The sequence below is a fragment of the Microcebus murinus genome, chromosome 10, assembly GCF_040939455.1.
Source record: "Microcebus murinus isolate Inina chromosome 10, M.murinus_Inina_mat1.0, whole genome shotgun sequence".
Taxonomy (NCBI): domain Eukaryota; kingdom Metazoa; phylum Chordata; class Mammalia; order Primates; family Cheirogaleidae; genus Microcebus; species Microcebus murinus.
This window is the reverse complement of record NC_134113.1, coordinates 73,171,321-73,189,832: the sequence shown is the minus strand read 5'-3', so window position 1 is coordinate 73,189,832 and position 18,512 is coordinate 73,171,321. Positions and strand designations below refer to the sequence as shown.

Here is an 18,512-nt window from a genome sequence, read left to right as displayed (position 1 = left end):
CACTAGATGCTGTCCTTGTCACCATTTCCATCACCATCACCATCGTCATGACACGTTATCGTAATTGCTTATTGAGTGTGCTTGTCTTCCTCAGTGGAACAGAGACCACCACATTTTCTCTGTTTACCTTTTGTTCCCGCTGCCTAACACGGTTTCTGACATGGAATAGGAGTTTAGTAACTTGATTGTTGAATGGTTGAGACGAACCCTGGTGGCCAAATGAGAGCAGTGGCTTCGGGGGTTCTGCAATGCCTCCTCCTTAAGTCAATAAGTGTCATCAAAAACAGTGAGATGTGGCCTAGTTCCTTCAAGAGTGAGTCTAGGCCTTCTCTTCCCGGTTCTTCCCGGAGTCGGGAAAAGCTGGGTTGAGAGGGCGAAAAAAAAAAAAAAAAAAAAAAAAAAAAGAGTGAGTCTAGCAGAGTAGATCTTAGAGTGAGAGCCCGAGGCATGTCAGAGCTAGAAGGGACTTTCTCAATCTCCCAACCCCTCTCCCCTTCATTTTACAAAGTACATGCTAAGATACATCTGCTGCTCAGCCCGGGTAGAAAAGTGAACATATTGGAAGGCTGTATACCCAAGAAGAGGGATTTAGAAGACAATTGAGTCTGAGCAATATAGTTATATTTTTAGTTGATTTTTCATCTATCACCACTTTATGGAACTTGCTTTTTTTTTTAACATTTTTAAAAAATCATAAATTTTTACTTTTTTCTTTTTTTTCATTAGCCCAACTTTTAGGAACTTGCTTTTTATAATTTAAGGATAACACTTAGCTAAGTGCTTTTAAGTAATAAATGCAAAATAGTAATAATTAGCCAGAGGTGATGTTACTTCTAAAGAAGGAAAAAGTGATCTTCACTACGAATGTAAAAAATATATACCACTTATTAAGCAGTTCATTAAGGGAGTGCACTATGGTCCTGATAACCTGCTTTCTAAATTTTATCACAAAATATATTTTGAATGAATAATAATCTGTGAGTATATTGGCAAAAAAAATTTTTTTAATATAAATGAGATATGAAAAAAAGATTTAAGCCATTTTAATACAATAATTACTCCAATTCTAAGGATTGCCATTTCTCAGAGACCAATACTCTGCTTCAGAAGAGCTTCATTTATACCTCCCCGGCAATGTAAGACATAAAAGGATTTCAGAATGGTTTTCCAGGCATTCATGTTTTTATATATATATATATACACACATTTATTGCATTTACCCAAGTACACCATAGGGGGGCAGCACATACCTGCTTAACTTAAGGCCACGTGCCATTTTTATCAAAATAGTGTTCTCAATTAGCCCAAGACATTCCTAAGTTATCACTACTCAGATAGGAAGGAAAGCTGTTGGAAAAGACAAAAGGAACAAAGATTTTTAATAAGACAAAGGAATGCATCCCTTAAGACTCTGAGTTTCTACAAAAGGGAATCTGGAGCCAATCAAGCTGCAAAATGGGAAAACAGAGTTAAAGAAAAAAATAAAATTTCCCAAATCTGAGAAAACAATTATTTGTTACACTTGAAAGACTGTTACTGAGTATGATAATCTGAACACCAGCACAAGAATCAGATCTCCTCATTATTATTATAAACAATAGTTACTTACTCTGCAAGAAAATCTACCATAATAAGAGTCCCTTCAGTAATCTTTTCTTTTTTCTTAAAGTTCACTTCTTTCTTTCTTTCTTTCTTTCTTTCTTTCTTTCTTTCTTTCTTTCTTTCTTTCTTTCTTTCTTTCTTTCTTTCTTTCTTTTCTTTCTTTTCTTTCTTTCTTTTCTTTCTTTTCTTTCTTTTCTTTCTTTTCTTTCTTTTCTTTCTTTTCTTTCTTTCTTTTCTTTCTTTTCTTTCGACAGATCCCCAGCTAGAGTGCAGTGGCGAGATCATAGCTCGCTACAACCTAGAACGCCTGAGCTCAAGGGATCTCCTGCCTCAGCCTCCTAAATGGCTGAGTCTACAGAGATGGGGGTCTTGTTCTTGTTCAGGCTGCTCTCAAATTCCTGACCTCAAGCAGTCCTCCCACCTTGGCCTCCCAGAATGTTAGGATTATAGGCGTGAGCCACTACGCCTGGCAGTGTTTCCTTGAATTAACAGAAATCAAGCCTACCTTATATTGTGTTCTACTTTGCATTGTATCACAGATAATTCTATTGCATTTGTGATGACTTATATAAAAGCAATGTTCATGAATTTTGGTATTCTGTAGTTATAGGCAGGTTTTGTTATAACAGAGAATGTAATGGCTTTAGAACAAGCGATAGATACAAGCTTTTAATTGTAAATTTCAGTAGAACCTCATTAAGAAGACTGTAAATCCAGAATTTATGATAATTTGCATTCAATATTATTTATATAACATATAGAGAAAGGGGTTTGCTAAGCAAATCCATAGTCTAAACAGTTGGCAAGAGGAAATACTTCAAATATTTAAGAATAATTTTTAAGTTTGCCTCTTTAACTTACCAGCAAAAATCTTTTTGTACAAATCCAATATATGCATTTCTAACCAGCTTCTTGCATGATGCTAGTATGGTCAGCCTGGTACCAATAAACAGACTGATTTTTTAGAACACCAGTCTTTCTTGGAGTAGATGATTAACATAACCCATCAGCTAAACCATGGACTTTTACCAGTTAGCACTTTGTTAATCTAGTGCGAGTTATATTATGTGACTTTAAAATGGTAAAAACAAAGTGGAGGTCCCATTAATTCAAGTTAGCTTTCTCCATCAGTCCAAGTTACTAAGAATTTACTATATAATAAACATTTCGAGATTTCTGCTAACAATCCTTTTTTCAATGTGTAAAATCAATTCTCAGAAAACAGTAAAGATGATTTCCTTATTTAATATCATTCTATTAATCACTGAAAAGATTATATTGCACGCTTTTCTCAATGTAACTATGGGACCAACAACATGCCTGTGTGTCCTGATGATAAAGTCAGTTTTCCAAATATATTCCATTTTTGGAATAGCAGATCTAAGCGCTAAGCAAGTAACCACCATCATGTTCAAGTTCAGAACTCAGAGATCTTTCATTATATTAATAGACCCTGTATTTTTAGATGTATCAAAATACCAAATACAAATGGCCACCCATGTCCTCATGTACTTGAGAAATCTCGCTACTAATTTTATAACCCTAATTTTTAATACTGCATTTAATTAAGAAAAAAAGGCCTGTCTTTTCTATTGGGCATCCATCAAAAAAAGAAAATGCTTGATCCAGATGTTTGTGTGAATGCACATTCCTCACTAAATCTCGCAGGCAGCTGCTTTAGCTACTGTCACTAACATCTTGCTCTGTCATCTCTTTGTATACATGTCTAATTTATCAGTTTCTTGTAGATTGTCAGCAGCCTGCTGCCTCCGTACCGCCACAGTGCTCACAACTAGCCGGGAGGCAAGACTGCCCGACTGTCAGGTAAATCCAGACTTCTCTTCCCACCCAGCTGCATGTCAGATCCACAGACCCCAGCTCCCCTTTCCAACTCCATGTCTGCTAGACATCATGACATGTTGCTACGTTTTATTTCAATATGGGCCACATGAACACACGTTGGCTACCTGCCGTCCCGGTGTTCCCGGTGGGAATACAGGAGAGCTGGAGTTTATCTTACTGGCCACGAGCTGGTGAACTAACAGCCGCCTTCAGCTCCTGCTCCTTCGTCTGAGTAAATACGTGGATTAATCCAGTGTTGCCTTGCCTCCCCAAATCTAAAACCTGGAACTTGTTAGGATGTCTGTCCTACTCTTCCTTCGCTTTTGTTTGTCTTTTGTCCTTAAAATATATTTCTCAAACAGGAAAATATAGAGAATTAGATATAAAACATATCTATAATAATATCTACATGTAATAGAGATAATACTAAGAATAATATCTATCTATAATAATACCTGTTCCAAGACAACTTTGTAATAAAGTGTTTCTATTTTCTGTCCACTCAGTACCCTCATTAAAACTGAATTGGGGCCGGGCGCTGTGGCTCACGCCTGTAATCCTAGCTCTTGGGAGGCCGAGGCGGGCGGATTGCTCAAGGTCAGGAGTTCAAAACCAGCCTGAGCAAGAGCGAGACCCCGTCTCTACTATAAACAGAAAGAAATTAATTGGCCAACTGATATATATATATAAAAAATTAGCCGGGCATAGTGGCGCATGCCTGTAGTCTCAGCTACTCGGGAGGCTGAGGCAGAAGGATCACTCGAGCCCAGGAGTTTGAGGTTGCTGTGAGCTAGGCTGACGCCACGGCACTCACTCTAGCCTGGACAACAAAGTGAGACTCTGTCTCAAAAAAAAAAAAAAAAAAAAAAAAAAAAAAAAAAAAAAACTGAATTGGGGGCCGGGCGTGGTGGCTCACGCCTGTAATCCCAGCACTCTGGGAGGCCGAGGCGGGCAGATTGCTCAAGGTCAGGAGTTCAAAACCAGCCTGACCGAGACCCCGTCTCTACCATAAAAATAGAAAGAAATTAATTGGCCAACTAATATATATAATATAAAAATCAGCCGGGCATGGTGGCGCATGCCTGTAGTCCCAGCTACTCGGGAGGCTGAGGCAGGAGGATTGCTTGAGCCCAGGAGTTTGAGGTTGCTGTGAGCTAGGCTGACGCCACGGCACTCACTCTAGCCTAGGAAAGAAAGCGAGACTCTGTCTCAAAAAAAAAAAAAAAAAAAACTGAATTGGGAAGGTGGACAGAAACCTTGTAGGTGGCATTCGAGAGAGAATATTTGCAGTGGTGGTGCCCTTCATGTGAGATTAGCTGAAGAATTTTAAAGGCAGATTTGCACACTCCCTGCACACTGCCCTGGAGTTTGCTGATGATTGCTACTCGTCCCGGGCGAACGTCACACAGCCTCACAGTGTCCCATCAGGACCTCGTCCTGGTCATGGCATACTTGGTCTCCAGTTACTCGGCCTCTGCTGGTGCCAAGCTTTAGTAGTCTGGTTGTGGCTTTCGTTGTCTCCTCACTGTTCTCTCCTTATTTTAATGGCACTGCTGTTCTTCTACCAGAGGAAGCCTTCTTATGAACAGGCACAGGACCGGACATTTCCAGGGTGTCTGAGGAGTAGATGTCAGCAGCAGGCTGGGCATGGTCATGGTCATGGGTAGGAGCCCCAAGAGCTGGGGAGCCACAAGTGCAAAGGCACAGTGGCAGCCAAAACTCACGTGCGGGGAGGTCTCCGAGCCGGTTGTGCAGCCACCTGTAGAAGTGGAACATTGAGTTGGCAGGAAAAGGGACGTCATTACAGAGGTTGCCAGCCAGGGTCTTCCGACTGATGTCCCAGTAGACTGTTCCCACCATCTTCAGCAACAGGGCTTTTCTTTCAGAATTCTTAGCCAACATACTAATGCCATTTTTATAACAGCACTAATTTCAACTAGAAATTATTATAACATGTAATAATAATAATAATAATTTCAATTATGTGAGTAATGAATATAACTATAAATGTTCAAGCACATCTCAGTGGGATGCTACATGTGCAGTGCTTAAAACGTAGGCTCTTGGCCGGGCGCGGTGGCTCACGCCTGTAATCCTAGCACTCTGGGAGACCAAGGCGGGATGGCTCAAGGTCAGGAGTTCAAAACCAGCCTGAGCAAGAGTGAGACTCCTGTCTCTACTATAAATAGAAAGAAATTAATTGGCCAACTAATATATATAGAAAAAATCAGCCGGGCATGGTGGTGCATGCCTGTAGTCCCAGCTACTCGGGAGGCTGAGGCAGAAGGATTGCTTGAGCCCAGGAGTTTGAGGTTGCTGTGAGCTAGGCTGACGCCAGGGCACTCACTCTAGCCTGGGCAACAAAGTGAGACTCTGTCTCAAAAACTAAAAATAAAAAAATAAAATAAAATGTAGGCTCTTCACCTACAGTCCATTCTCCACAAAGCACCCCCACCCTCACCTGGGGCCTGGGACAGTGCCGGGCACGAGACAGATGTGCGGTAAATACTGATTGCATGAATGAGTGAAAGAGCTCTGGAGCCAGAGTGCTTGGCTTTGAATCCCACCTCTAACACCCACTAGGTGTGTAATCTGGGAAAGTTGCTGTTGCTAAGATTCATTTTCAGTGAAATACAGGCCTGTCTTGTAGAGTCTGCTCAATATGTTATCAGAACTAACTATTCTTAGTACCTGGCCATTCCTCAAGACAAAGATCTGCAGTCTTTTTCATAACCTCTCTAACTTTTTCCCAACAAAGAATGGGGAAGGCTGCTGTTTTGTTTTGTCTTGTTTTGTTTTGCTTTGTTTTTTGGGGGGGGGCAGGCGGTATCACTATGTTGCTCTGGCTGGACTTGAACCCTGGGCTAAAGCAATCCCCCTGTTGCAGAAGGCTCCTGTTGTTAAGTGTTTTAAGTAGGAAAACGGAAAGGCTGGGAGAAAAAAAAAAATTTTTCTTTGCAACAGAGTCTCACTCTGTTGCCCGGGCTAGAGTGCCATGGCGTCAGCCTAGCTCACAGCAACCTCAAACTCCTGGGTTCAAGCGATCCTCCCACCTCGGCCTCCCAGAGTGCCAGGATTATACGTGTGAGCCACTACGCTTGGCCCCGAGAAAATTTTTTTAGCTTTAATTTTTTTTTCTTTTTTTTCTTTTTTTGAGACAGAGTCTCACTTTGTTGCCCAGGCTAGAGTGAGTGCCATGACGTCAGCCTAGCTCACAGCAACCTCAGACTCCTGGAATCAAGCAATCCTCTTGCCTCAGCCTCCCAAGTAGCTGAGACTATAGGCATACACCACCATGCCCGGCTGATTTTTTCTATATATATTAGTTGGCCAATTAATTTCTTTCTATTTATAGTAGAGACGGAGTCTTGCTCTTGCTCAGGCTGGTTTTGAACTCCTGACCTTGAGCAGTCCGCCCGCCTCAGCCTCCCAGAGTGCTAGGATTACAGGCGTGAGCCACTGCGCCCGGCCTAGGCTTTAATTTTATTTCACCTTTCACCTTGGTTTTTTTTTTTTTCAGAACCACTTTGACTAAACAATACATAGCTTAGTTTCATTTGTTCTGAGATTTTACTGAATTTAAGTTGCTTGCTACCCCCATAGGGATGATTTACTACAACAAAAAAGCAATTTAATAAATTACCAATGTTTCTAGTTTTTACCCACGTGAATACAGCATGGCCCAGAGCCAGCTTCCAGTGTTCCTTATTGTGGTCAGCACAAAGAAATGATTAAATGCATATAGACTTGGAAAGACTCCTTTTCAAAGTTGCTGGGATGATGCCTGGCTTCCCTCCCGCCCATGCCTGCTGCCACAGGGCTTGAAGCTAATGCCTTCACTGCCCTCCTTACTCCTACCCGGCAGAACAGTTAACACATAGCCAACATTCGAATTCTTACTGTGCACACATATTAATAGTTACAACCTCCTGTAAACTACGCACAGTTATAATGCCCATTTTTAAATGAAGAAATCGATATTTGGGAAGGAAAAATGACATGTCCAGGGGCACACATCTTGAACACAACTGAGCCCAGTGACTCCTGCCTGCCATGGTACAGGGCTGACAGGAGAGAGGGTCCCCCATGCCAGTTACATGGTGAGGAGCAAAGTCAGAGTATGTAAGTCTGGGCTCTCTTGCCCTGAATTGAAAGGGAATGTTTCTCTAACGAGAAACATGAGAAAATTTGCTAAGAATGTTGAGTGATTTCAGATCAGGTGTTCTCTGTTTCTCATTTCGAAAAATTGTGTTGTACTTCCCCCAGTTTATACATATATTAAAATAACTTTCAAGGTATATGATTTTTTTTTATTAAAAGAGCATTTGTTCACATTTAAAAATGTAAAACTGGCCGGGCGCTGTGGCTCACGCCTGTAATCCTAGCTCTTGGGAGGCCGAGGCGGGCGGATTGCTCAAGGTCAGGAGTTCAAAACCAGCCTGAGCAAGAGTGAGACCCCGTCTCTACTATAAATACAAAGAAATTAATTGGCCAACTGATATATATATATAAAAAAAAATTAGCCGGGCATGGTGGCGCATGCCTGTAGTCCCAGCTACCCGGGAGGCTGAGGCAGAAGGATCGCTCGAGCCCAGGAGTTTGAGGTTGCTGTGAGCTAGGCTGACGCCACGGCACTCACTCTAGCCTGGGCAACAAAGTGAGACTCTGTCTCAAAAAAAAAAAATAAATAAAAAAATAAAAAATAAAAAAAATAAATAAATAAAAATGTAAAACTTTTCCATGTATACTTCTTATAGATTGATTCCATTGTAGAACTAAATTATCAAAATTGTTTATAGATAATAGATATTATAATGAGAAAAATAGATATTATAATGGCCATGGTATGCAGCCTTGAATATAATATTTAAATATAATATATAGAAATGTTTGTATTTAGCATTTCTCCCCTTCTATCAAATAGCTGCTTACTTGGGGGGAAAAAGACGAAACGTTTTGAAGATGCATCCAATTTTTTATCTTAGTTTCCTAAGTTTACTGTTTATTTTTTGTTTTGTTTGTTTTTGAGACAGAGTCTCACTTTGTTGCCCAGGCTAGAGTGAGTGCCATGGCATCAGCCTAGCTCACAGCAACCTCAATCTCCTGGGCTCAAGCAAGCCTGTTGCCTCAGCCTCCCGAGCAGCTGGGACTACAGGCATGCACCACCATGCCCGGCTAATTTTTTATATATATATATATATTAGTTGGCCAATTAATTTCTTTCTATTTTTAGTAGAGACGGGGTCTCACTCTTGCTCAGGCTGGTTTCGAACTCCTGACCTCGAGCAGTCCGCCCGCCTCGGCCTCCCAGAGTGCTAGGATTTACAGGCATGAGCCACCACACCCGGCCTAAGCTTACTGTTTAAAACATGTTCTGCTTATGAAAAGTAGATTTGTCAATGGTAAATATTGAATAACAAGGGGGCTCCTGAAGATATTTGATAATCAGAACTGAAGTTGAATTTATTTTATACCTTAAATGATTAGAATTTATTAAATATTTATTCAAGAAATAATTTCTTAATCTGTAAACCAAGAATGTGTTTCTTATGGATTAATATATATACATATAGTATATACAGTGTGATTGCATTTTATACAAATTTAAAATAGTAATGCTATAATATAAAATATTTATAACTCTCACTTTATGTGAAAAATCTGAACTAATGAAAAACTTTTAAATCACTTCAAATGAAATGTCAGGGTATAGGCCAGTCAAGCTCTAATCTTTAAGTTGTTGCTACACACTTCACCAGGTCAAGCAAAAAGACTTGCCTTCCTTCATCAAGGAGAGTATCGGATTATACAAGGTCCTCAAAAACATACTCTTCTTGTATAATGTGACCACACATTACTTGCCATAGCTTATGTTGCATAGTATATTTTTTTTCCCTAAAAAGAAATCAGTCCTATATCATGCAGATTTATAGAAAGAAACTCTGGTAGGTCCATGGAAAAGAAAGTCTGTCTGATTAAACTGTAACCTGTGGTTTCCCAGACCATCTGAGTCTGTTTGCAGGGTTGGGGATGAATCTTGCTATGTATTATTTTCTTTTTCTACTTTTAATTTTTTTTTAATTGATAAATAAAACCAGCCACTATTTTCTTAGTCCTTTTGTTGAAGCTCCTCTAAGTCTTCCATGGTAGCTCCAGTTCTACCACATTTTAAAAATAGGTAGGAAACATTATTTTTATCCATGGTTGTCTTAACCAGCAAGTACAGAACAGCAAATCTTCTTTTAAACTAAATTTACAGCAGGTCAAAGAGTTTGAGAAGTGAGAGTAACCTCAAGCAACCCAGGTATTTTATATAATTATGATTTGATATTAAATTTCAAGGGATATACATGAAGAAAAATTTCAGTACCAAAGATAAATATTATTTAACACTAAATTTTAATGGCCTCAATGAAAATACTCCCATTAAAAAGCTGTTTAAATCAATAAATAATAATAAACTTTGAGTAGTTCTCTTAAACATCACTCCTGACAGAAATGAATTATATGGGCTGGGTGCAGTGGCTCACACCTGTAATCCTAGCACTCTGGGAGGCTGAGGCAGGCGGATTGCTTGAGGTCAGGAGTTGGAAACCAGCCTGAGCAAGAGCGAGACCCTGTCTCTACTATAAATAAAAAGAAATTAATTGGCCAACTAATATATATAGAAAAAATTAGCTGGGCATGGTGGTGCATGCTTGTAGTCCCAGCTACTCTGGAGGCTGAGGCAGGAGGATTGCTTGAGCCCAGGAGTTTGAAGTTGCTGTGAGCTAGGCTGACGCCATGGCACTCACTCTAGCCTGGGCAACATAGCGAGACTGTCTCAAAAAAAAAAAAAAAAAAAAAAAAAAATGAAAGAAATGGATGGATGGATGGTACTGAATTTCATAAGATAAGGGAAAATAGAGTTTTGAAAAATACCAATCTTTTCTAATTAAAAAACAAACAAACAAACAAACAAAAAAATCCTAAAGCCCATATTGTAATATCCCCACTGCTAGTCATATTTAAAAGATCGGAACCCAAACGGGTTTTATAGTTTTACCCTAGGAAACTCAATGATTTTGCTTCCTTTTTCTTAAAGATTATTCATCCAGACATTGATGGGCCTACACACCTGTTTGTTTAAACTGTGGCTGTCAGTGGTGGTCATTTGGAAAGCTACCTTATATATAAGGATACTTAACAAATGGGAAATATTATAAAACTCTTCAGCCGTTTTCACACCACCAAGCTAAAGCAGGTATCCTTAGAGCAAATTAGGCTTCCACAGGCCAATTATTTAGACCGTTGAATCTGGATCCACCAGAGAACTGTAGAATCCTCTAAACCCCAAAGCCTCGGTCCACCCGTCAGCATTGGTGGGAGCTCTTTGGAAATGCAGAATCCCAGGTCCCAGCCCACACCTACTGAATCAGAATCTGCTTTTTACCAAGTCCCAGGTGATTTGTATGCGCGCTGAAGTTTGAAAAGAACTGATCTAGTGAAATCTCACAGCTTAACCCAGAGAGCTAGGCCAATGAGCTTGTGTGCAAAAATGGAAAAGAGTGACATCCGGGGAAGAGTTCATATATCATTTCCCTACCACATTTCATTTTTCTTATTTCAGCCTTGTTTCGAAAGGCCATGGTTGTGTTGGCATGTTTTAGATTTAAACCATTTTCTGTGCAGAATTCCTGTTCATGTTTTCAAAATGTCTGTGAAAATAGTTTGCCTAACCCTTACGGACTGTGCCTGGCCCTTTGAAAACGCGTTTCCTGCTGACACCCCTTTTTCTCCTTTCCAGTCCTGACCCAGCTCTCCCCGAGGAGCAGCCGCATTCCAGCCCCCAGTGCACCCCTCTCCGCTGTCTCTCCAAGCCTCCTCACCCCTAGTCTTCATTTCCTGTGGACAAGCTCCTGGGGTGAAAGTGTTGTAGCCACACGCAGGATACTGCCCAAGATCCAGTGGGTGTTTTCTTCTGGGTTGTTGATACACACTTGGATTAATGTCTATTCATTTTGGAAGATGAGAAAAAGTTGAGAAGAATAACACAAAGCACAGAGACCCTGGTGTGATAAAACCTTAGAGAAAATGGTTTCTCTAAGTCACAGAGAAACTTCTGCGATCAAATGGCTACAGTTCAGTTAAATTAAAAAGACGAAACAAAACAGGAAACATTTATCTCAGATGGCTGGCTTTACCTCGATAGCATAAGAGAGACCTAAGACAATGTAAAATACATATATTGTAAAATCATCTTTCCTCACACTCCAAATTCAGCTATAGAAATTGATTCCAATATTTTTTGCCATTGATATTTATTTTGTACTTTGTTGCTACATGATGATTTATGTCTATAAAAATAATGTCTGTGAGAAGTGAATTTAATTCATTTATTTTCAGATAAGCATAATTTGCTCAATGAAGTATGAGTTTTCATTTACTTTGAAATCTGGAATTGGCCAGACTGTGGTCATTTTTCTTGCACAAAATGATAAATGAGGTGCATCAGAATGTTAACAATAACTGTATTTTGCTGCTACACTGATATTGTTTATGCTCTTATTTTCTAATCAGCTCATTAACTGCTGGGGTTTGTTTTTGTTTTTGTTTTCTTAACTAGAGTTCTTCACTGGACATTATTAAGTAAATCTAAAAAGAGGAGACTAAGTTATGATCCATTGATTTATTCAAGTTTTGATGGTATCTTTAATTTTTTTAAATTGCAGTTGAGTAGTTGTACTGGTGCTGTTCCTTTGTGTGTGTGTATGTGTGTGATTATGTTAAAGAAGGCTAAATAACTTGAAGGGAAAAAATGGTGTGTTTATTTAATGACCAGAATTTTTTTTTTTTTAACTTCTCCCAAATTCAGGGTCCTATCATGAGTCTTTCCTGCTAAAAGATATCAAGTACAAATGGGAAAATATATACCTATAGATAAATTTAAGGTAGCCTCTGGTTAATTAATTACCCAGAAAGTGTTCAAATTTTGGTCAAAACTGTATGTTTTGTTGTTGTTAGGTTTTTTCATAATGAATCTTCCTTGCCAAAAAACAATAGATAATAAACCTTAGCTCACTGTCTACTTTTGACAAACACTCAGGTGCCTACAATCACATTATATTGAGATAATACATGTTCCTAGTTAATTTACAGATTCTGCTGGGTAACTTTTACCACTTGATTTAAGGCAGCGGATTTTCATAGCGAAATTTTATTTTGCACATAATCTGACAAACAAGGAAGACAGCGAATTGAGCTGAAAGGTCTAAACACTCTTGGGCTCCTTAACTATCAAGTGCTGCCCACACAATCGCTCCTAGTCCTGATTCCTTGTCTTTGTCAGGTCGCCTTAACTTATTTAAAACCATAAGGGTTTGACCTTTTCATATAGGGATAGATGTAACTTCTCTTCAAAACAAAACAGACAAAACGATCCTTGCTGTTAACACGAAGGACGGTTAACAGTGCAGGGCACTAACAATGATGATCTAGGAGTCACTCAGCTGGGAAGTGGGTGGCCCAGGAATGGAGTGGTCTGCTGAAGACCCACCCGGAAGTCCTAAAGCACATCGCAGGAGCTTTGTCAGTCCTAAGCCTGTTAAGTAGATAGAGGTCACTGTTACCAAAGCAACCAAGAGGTTCTGTGTTCCTTAAATGAGTGCTATTTTTCAACAGTGTCATTTTATTGTGCAACTTGGAATAAATAGTTGAAATCTTCACCAAAATAGGGATTCAGGTTAAAGTTCAGAAACAGAAAGGAAACAAATTTTCCTAAATTCCTAGTCACAGCAGCCTAACCTCCTGCCCTTTCCTACCTGCATTGCCTTGCTCTTCCTAAACATTTTCGTCCTTGTCTTGGTGTTGTGTCTGCCTAGTACCAGTTATTAGTGAGACAGTGTGGATTTTATTAGTGTTCAATTAAAGAAAGCTTACCCTGGCCCTCACTTTTTCTTTTCCTTTTTTTTTTTTTTTTCTTTTTTATACATGTCATGTTTGGATCTGAGAAGTGGCATAGCTGCTAAGTTGACTTTTAATAAAAACTGTGCCTGGGGGAAAATATGCCTTTTTAAAAAAGTACCTGGGAACACCTTCCTAGTATGTATATTGCCTCATCAGTTTTGTTTGGTGGGACTGGGAGTTCAGCAGCAAGTATTGTCTGCGTGTGAGGTTAGGGCATTTCTGCCTGTTGCATTCTTACTCCCTTACTCTGGATTTAGGACCCAGTGAAAAGCTGGGTCGTATACCAAACATTTATTTCTTCCAGTACAAAGTTTATTATTAAGTCTATTATAGACTCGGTTTATTTCGGTTCTTTATCTTAATAGAGTGGGAAGTGCTTGTTTTGAAATATTAAGTCTGTGAAAATATTAATTTTAGCAAAATTCTGCCAAGAAGATATAGAAATTTGGAAGTAAACTTTTCATTTTCAGCACAAAATTAGACTGTAGTCCCCAAGCAGTAAAAAAGAATACCATGTATTTACACTGTGGCATCATTTAGTATAGTTTAAACTGAGCCATATCTCTATTTATTTACAGGCAGTTAAGATGAATAAATATGTGTAGTGTCGATAAAAATCAGTACCTGTCAAGATAACATCAGGAATTGAAAAGGAAATTGAAAAGTGAAGAACTAGTGAAAACCAAAAAAAACAAACCTCAGTAAGACTAATTAAAGACATACTTGGGGAGGAAAAATAAACTGCAGAAATGCATTACAAGTACTGGCTAAGGCCGGGCATGGTGGCTCACGCCTGTAATCCTAGCACTCTGGGAGGCCGAGGCAGGTGGATTGCTCAAGGTCAGGAGTTCGAAACCAGCCTGATCAAGAGCGAGACCCCGTCTCTACTAAAATAGAAAGAAATTAATTGGCAACTAAAAAAAATATATAGAGAAACAATTAGCCGGGCATGGTGGTGCATGCCTGTAGTCCCAGCTACTCGGGAGGCTGAGGCAGCAGGATTGCTTGAGCCCAGGAGTTTGAGGTTGCTGTGAGCTAGGCTGACACCATAGCACTCTAGCTCAGGCAACAAAGTAAGACTCTGTCTCAAAAAAAAAAAAAAAAAAAAAGTACTGGCTAATTATTGCAAACATGGTGAGCAAAGATTAAAGATATCTAGCAGGAGTGGTTGCAAGATAAACAGGTAGTTTTTAAAAAGTAAGCACAATCACAATGCTAAAAGGAATAGTTAATATGCAGAAATGTTTCCTACTGAGGATTTTCCTTAATTAAAAAATGATAATAAAAAAAAAGCAATAAGTTGCCTTTGGCCTGAGTGCTCAAGGGCATGAAGGACCTTGGATTAATCTTTCCAGTTAACTCATGGTTCATCAGATCCTTTTCACAGACCCATTTTGAATTCCAGTAGAGGAATTTAGGAATTTCTCAATAACTTTTGAGAAAACAAAAAGTTATAAAATAAGTAAGACCTACTTAGAAATTATACTTTAGCCAAAGGAAGAGGAGGTACAATAGTGATCTTTAAAAAAGAGAATTTAATAAATGATAGATACCAGCTATAGATATTGTTACTGAGACTAGAATAAGCAAGTCTTCAGTGTGAAGGATTTATATTAACTCTAGAAAAGAGATTTTTAACACTGGGAAGTTAATCATTGACATTGATAATCATAAGGAAGATTTGTTTTTTAAAAATTGAATATTATTGATAGTCTAGTAAGGATTAAGTGGCATGATAACTTGTGATAATGCATTGTAATTCCGGGAGCTCATAATTCTATGATTCTTTTATTTTAAATTTTAAAATAAAATTTTACTGGTTAGTCATAAAATATTTTATATTTGAAGATAGGAATGGCAATCTTAATTTTTCCAAGATATTTGGTGTTTTTTTTACAAAAGGTTTGTGGCTATTATTTTTCTTTCCAGCTTATATTTCATAATATCTTTAAAGTTGTCCAGAATATAGTAATTTTGCTAAAAAAAAAAAAAAAAACTTCAATTGTCAGAGTCTAAAATATCAAATGTCGTCACAAATAGATGGTATACAATCCCTTAGGAAGGGGCAAATGCTTCTAAAATTTTATCTTTATTTAAAAGGATATTCAATCTACAACATCTGCTTTTTCCATGCTTTGAAGAATATTCTTGTACAGATAAGTTCTTCTGTTTCAAACAAGCATAAATCAGGTCCAGTCAACTAGGAAGGTGGAAATGTCCTGATTTACTGCATTAAATAAAATTCTCTACAGTTCTTAAATAGGGATTACAAAATATGAAAAGGAAAAAAAATGAAACATATTTTCTTCTGGGATAAGAATTTCAAATTTAATGTATAATTGCCATAATCAATCAGCCAAAAAATGTAATCTGCCTTTCAGACACATGGGGGGAGCTGATCTAGTTCCGGCAAGAAACTCTTCTGGTTCAACCCAAAGATGCCACCAGTGCATTGAAATGGAAGATATAAAGTAGGACTAAATTTGAACGAAACTCTTAGGATAAAGCTTACAATTTTGAAAAGTTTACCCTCCGGTTCTTTTGTTTGTTTATAAACTAGATTTTATATAATCCTTGCATTTAAGGCTGCAAAAAATTTACAAGAATATGTTTTCAAATAGAGGGAACATGGTTCTTCAAAAAGCTGTTGAACTGGAGTTTTGATAGATACATTATGATAGCATGATCAGTGCTGATATTGACAAGTAGGTTTTTTTATCTTAAAATCAATTTCTATGGACATACAAGATGAATCTAGCCGCCGAGTGACCTTTTCCATTGTCTGTAACAATGCCCCCAGGTGAGTTGTATCAGAAATTGAATTCATCTTTATTTAAATGCCAGCTTAACTTCCATAGTCCCTGGTATATTGCAGTGATAGCCTGAACCTATTATTATGTTAACACCTGAAAGATTTCATCTATGTCTTTCTGAAAGACAGCTCTTTCATCCTTATTACTCAAAGTGTAATTGAAAGAGATATTTTCTATTAGGATATGTTCCCCAACTGAAAATTTTCCAGAAATAATATACTACTTAAGAAGAGGAGCAGTTAACTGCCTTTAGTGTAAGGGCGAGAGTGCATAGAAGTATGCAGTGTAAAATGTTTGCATGAGATAATTCACATCATGTAAGCTTTCCAATATTCATAATATGAACACTACAGAAGTCTCATTTATCTTGTGATCTTCTGTCCATTAGGAATGTAAGGAGACTGTTACCTTTATCTGGTCTCCTTTCCATACTGAAGTGCATGGCTCTGATCCTCAGTGTATTTTTATCCCTTTCCTCTGGAGTTATTTAAAATTTTGCCCTATTTAAACTGAAGCCTGGACAAACTGCTGAGCTAGATTATTTCTGTGGTTGGAGTTTAATTACTGTAGAACACTTGTTAAGAACACATTTTTTTTATTTTATTTTAACTTCTTTTCTTTCAGAATTATTCTTTGGATCATTATTGTTCTCTAATGAAAACACTGAGAAGTAAATCTGGTACTTAGTATAAGTGTATGTTTTTCTTTTAAAAAGTAATTTTAAAGACCAGAGAGCTGTAAAGGGAAATATCATTTTGTTTAAAAATCATTATTCAAAAAAAAAATCATTATTCAATGATAATGGAGATATAGAATGAATCATTGGGTCCCTAGGTATGATTTGTGCAGTAAGTCTTAGAGGAAATATATCATTTTAACATTATTGCCACAAAATTTTTAAGCTCAAGGTTTGACTGTTAGAGTCAATTAATTCTTTAAAAATCTTTTATGACATTTTTGTAAACTACTCAGTGTTTTTATTGGCATGATTCTGCATATATGATGAACCATACATGATTCTGATATTGTATTTCTTTCCAGTGTTAACATTTGTGTCATGTGTGGCCAACCCTGATTTGTGCACTGTGTGATTATTGTTGTAATGATTCAGCTATTCCTACATTTAATTGCAGTTTATTATTATGCCTTTTGGGGTTAAATGATGTGAAGTGTTTCCACCTACTGATTATACCATATGAAAACATGACTAAAAGACTGATCTAAGAAACTTTTTTGTTGCTAATTATTTTTAAAAATCTGAATTTCAAAATAAATGTTCTCGAAGATACACGTTTATTTTAAATTCAAAAAAATTCTTATGAATTTATTATTGCTTGTAATTTTTAATTTTTTTATTGTAGACAATCCTAAGCGAATGTCTCATGGGAGAATCCATATTATATGTGCTTGTATTTGTGTAATCCGATCATGCACTCAATGGTTGGAAAAGGCACTCCAGTGCTAAGAAAATAACCAGAAACCAATATATCAATTCTTATATTTGGTTTATGTTACCAATTAAATATGGTGTAATGCATAACTTTTTCCAGTAAATAAACTGGTTATCTTTTGTTCATTTCATCAGTGCTACTTTTTAATCAGTTTGAGCAATTTTTCTGTGTGTCACTTTGATTTATACTTGCAAAAAAGAAAAGAGCATATGAATTTCTGTGTGATGTATGTATTTAATCAAAGTAAGAACTTATTTGAGCTAAAAACTGAATGCTTTGCTTTAACATTTCTATACATTCCTGGTAAGTAATATGTATCAACTTTGCCCATTCTCCGTTTATCATCTCTGCTACTGGTAATTTTTTTAGAAGATTATTTTGGCAGGAGGATACACTTAGCTGAATTTGATTAGAAATGTACCAACATGGAAAAAAAAATGCCTGCTCTAAAAAAGGAAACACTATTTTAATGAAAGAGGAATGAAGGCTAGGCGCTCACACCTGTAATCCTAGCACTTTTGGAGGCCAGGCAGGAGGATTGCTTGAGGTCAGGAATTCAGAACCAGTATGAGCAATAGTGAAACAGACACCTTCTCTACAAAAAAGTGGGGGGAAAATTAGCTGGATGTGGTATCGGGCTCCTATAGTCCCAACTACTTGGTAGGCTGAGACAGGAAGATCACTTGAGGCCAGGGGTTTGAGGTCGCAGTGGGCTATGATGATGCCACTGCACTCTGGCCTGGGCAACAGAGTGAGACCCTGTCTCAAAACAAAACAACAAAAGAAGAATAATGAAATTTGTATGCTTCATTTTGGGAGACAATTCTTCTTTGCTCTCTTTCATATGAAGGAATAGCAG

At 37.9% G+C, this 18,512-nt stretch overlaps 1 protein-coding gene across 6 annotated transcripts in view; it reads left to right on the top strand.

Moving 5' to 3' along the window:
- The window catches only part of BICD1 (BICD cargo adaptor 1), a 236,019-nt gene extending 222,610 nt beyond the window's left edge, over positions 1–13,409 (top strand). Inside the window, exons 10-11 of one of the 6 annotated variants that reach the window (XM_012789252.2) lie at positions 3,351–3,426; positions 11,231–11,412. In XM_012789252.2, the coding sequence (XP_012644706.2) occupies positions 3,351–3,426; positions 11,231–11,318 (164 nt within the window). In that variant the 3' untranslated portion in view covers positions 11,319–11,412. Of the gene's footprint in view, positions 1–3,340; positions 3,429–3,540; positions 3,969–11,230 lie in introns of those variants that run through there. The other 5 variants (XM_012789261.2, XM_076007496.1, XM_076007495.1 and 2 more) reach the window with 5 other exon arrangements.
- Positions 13,410–18,512: the final 5,103 nt, after the last annotated feature.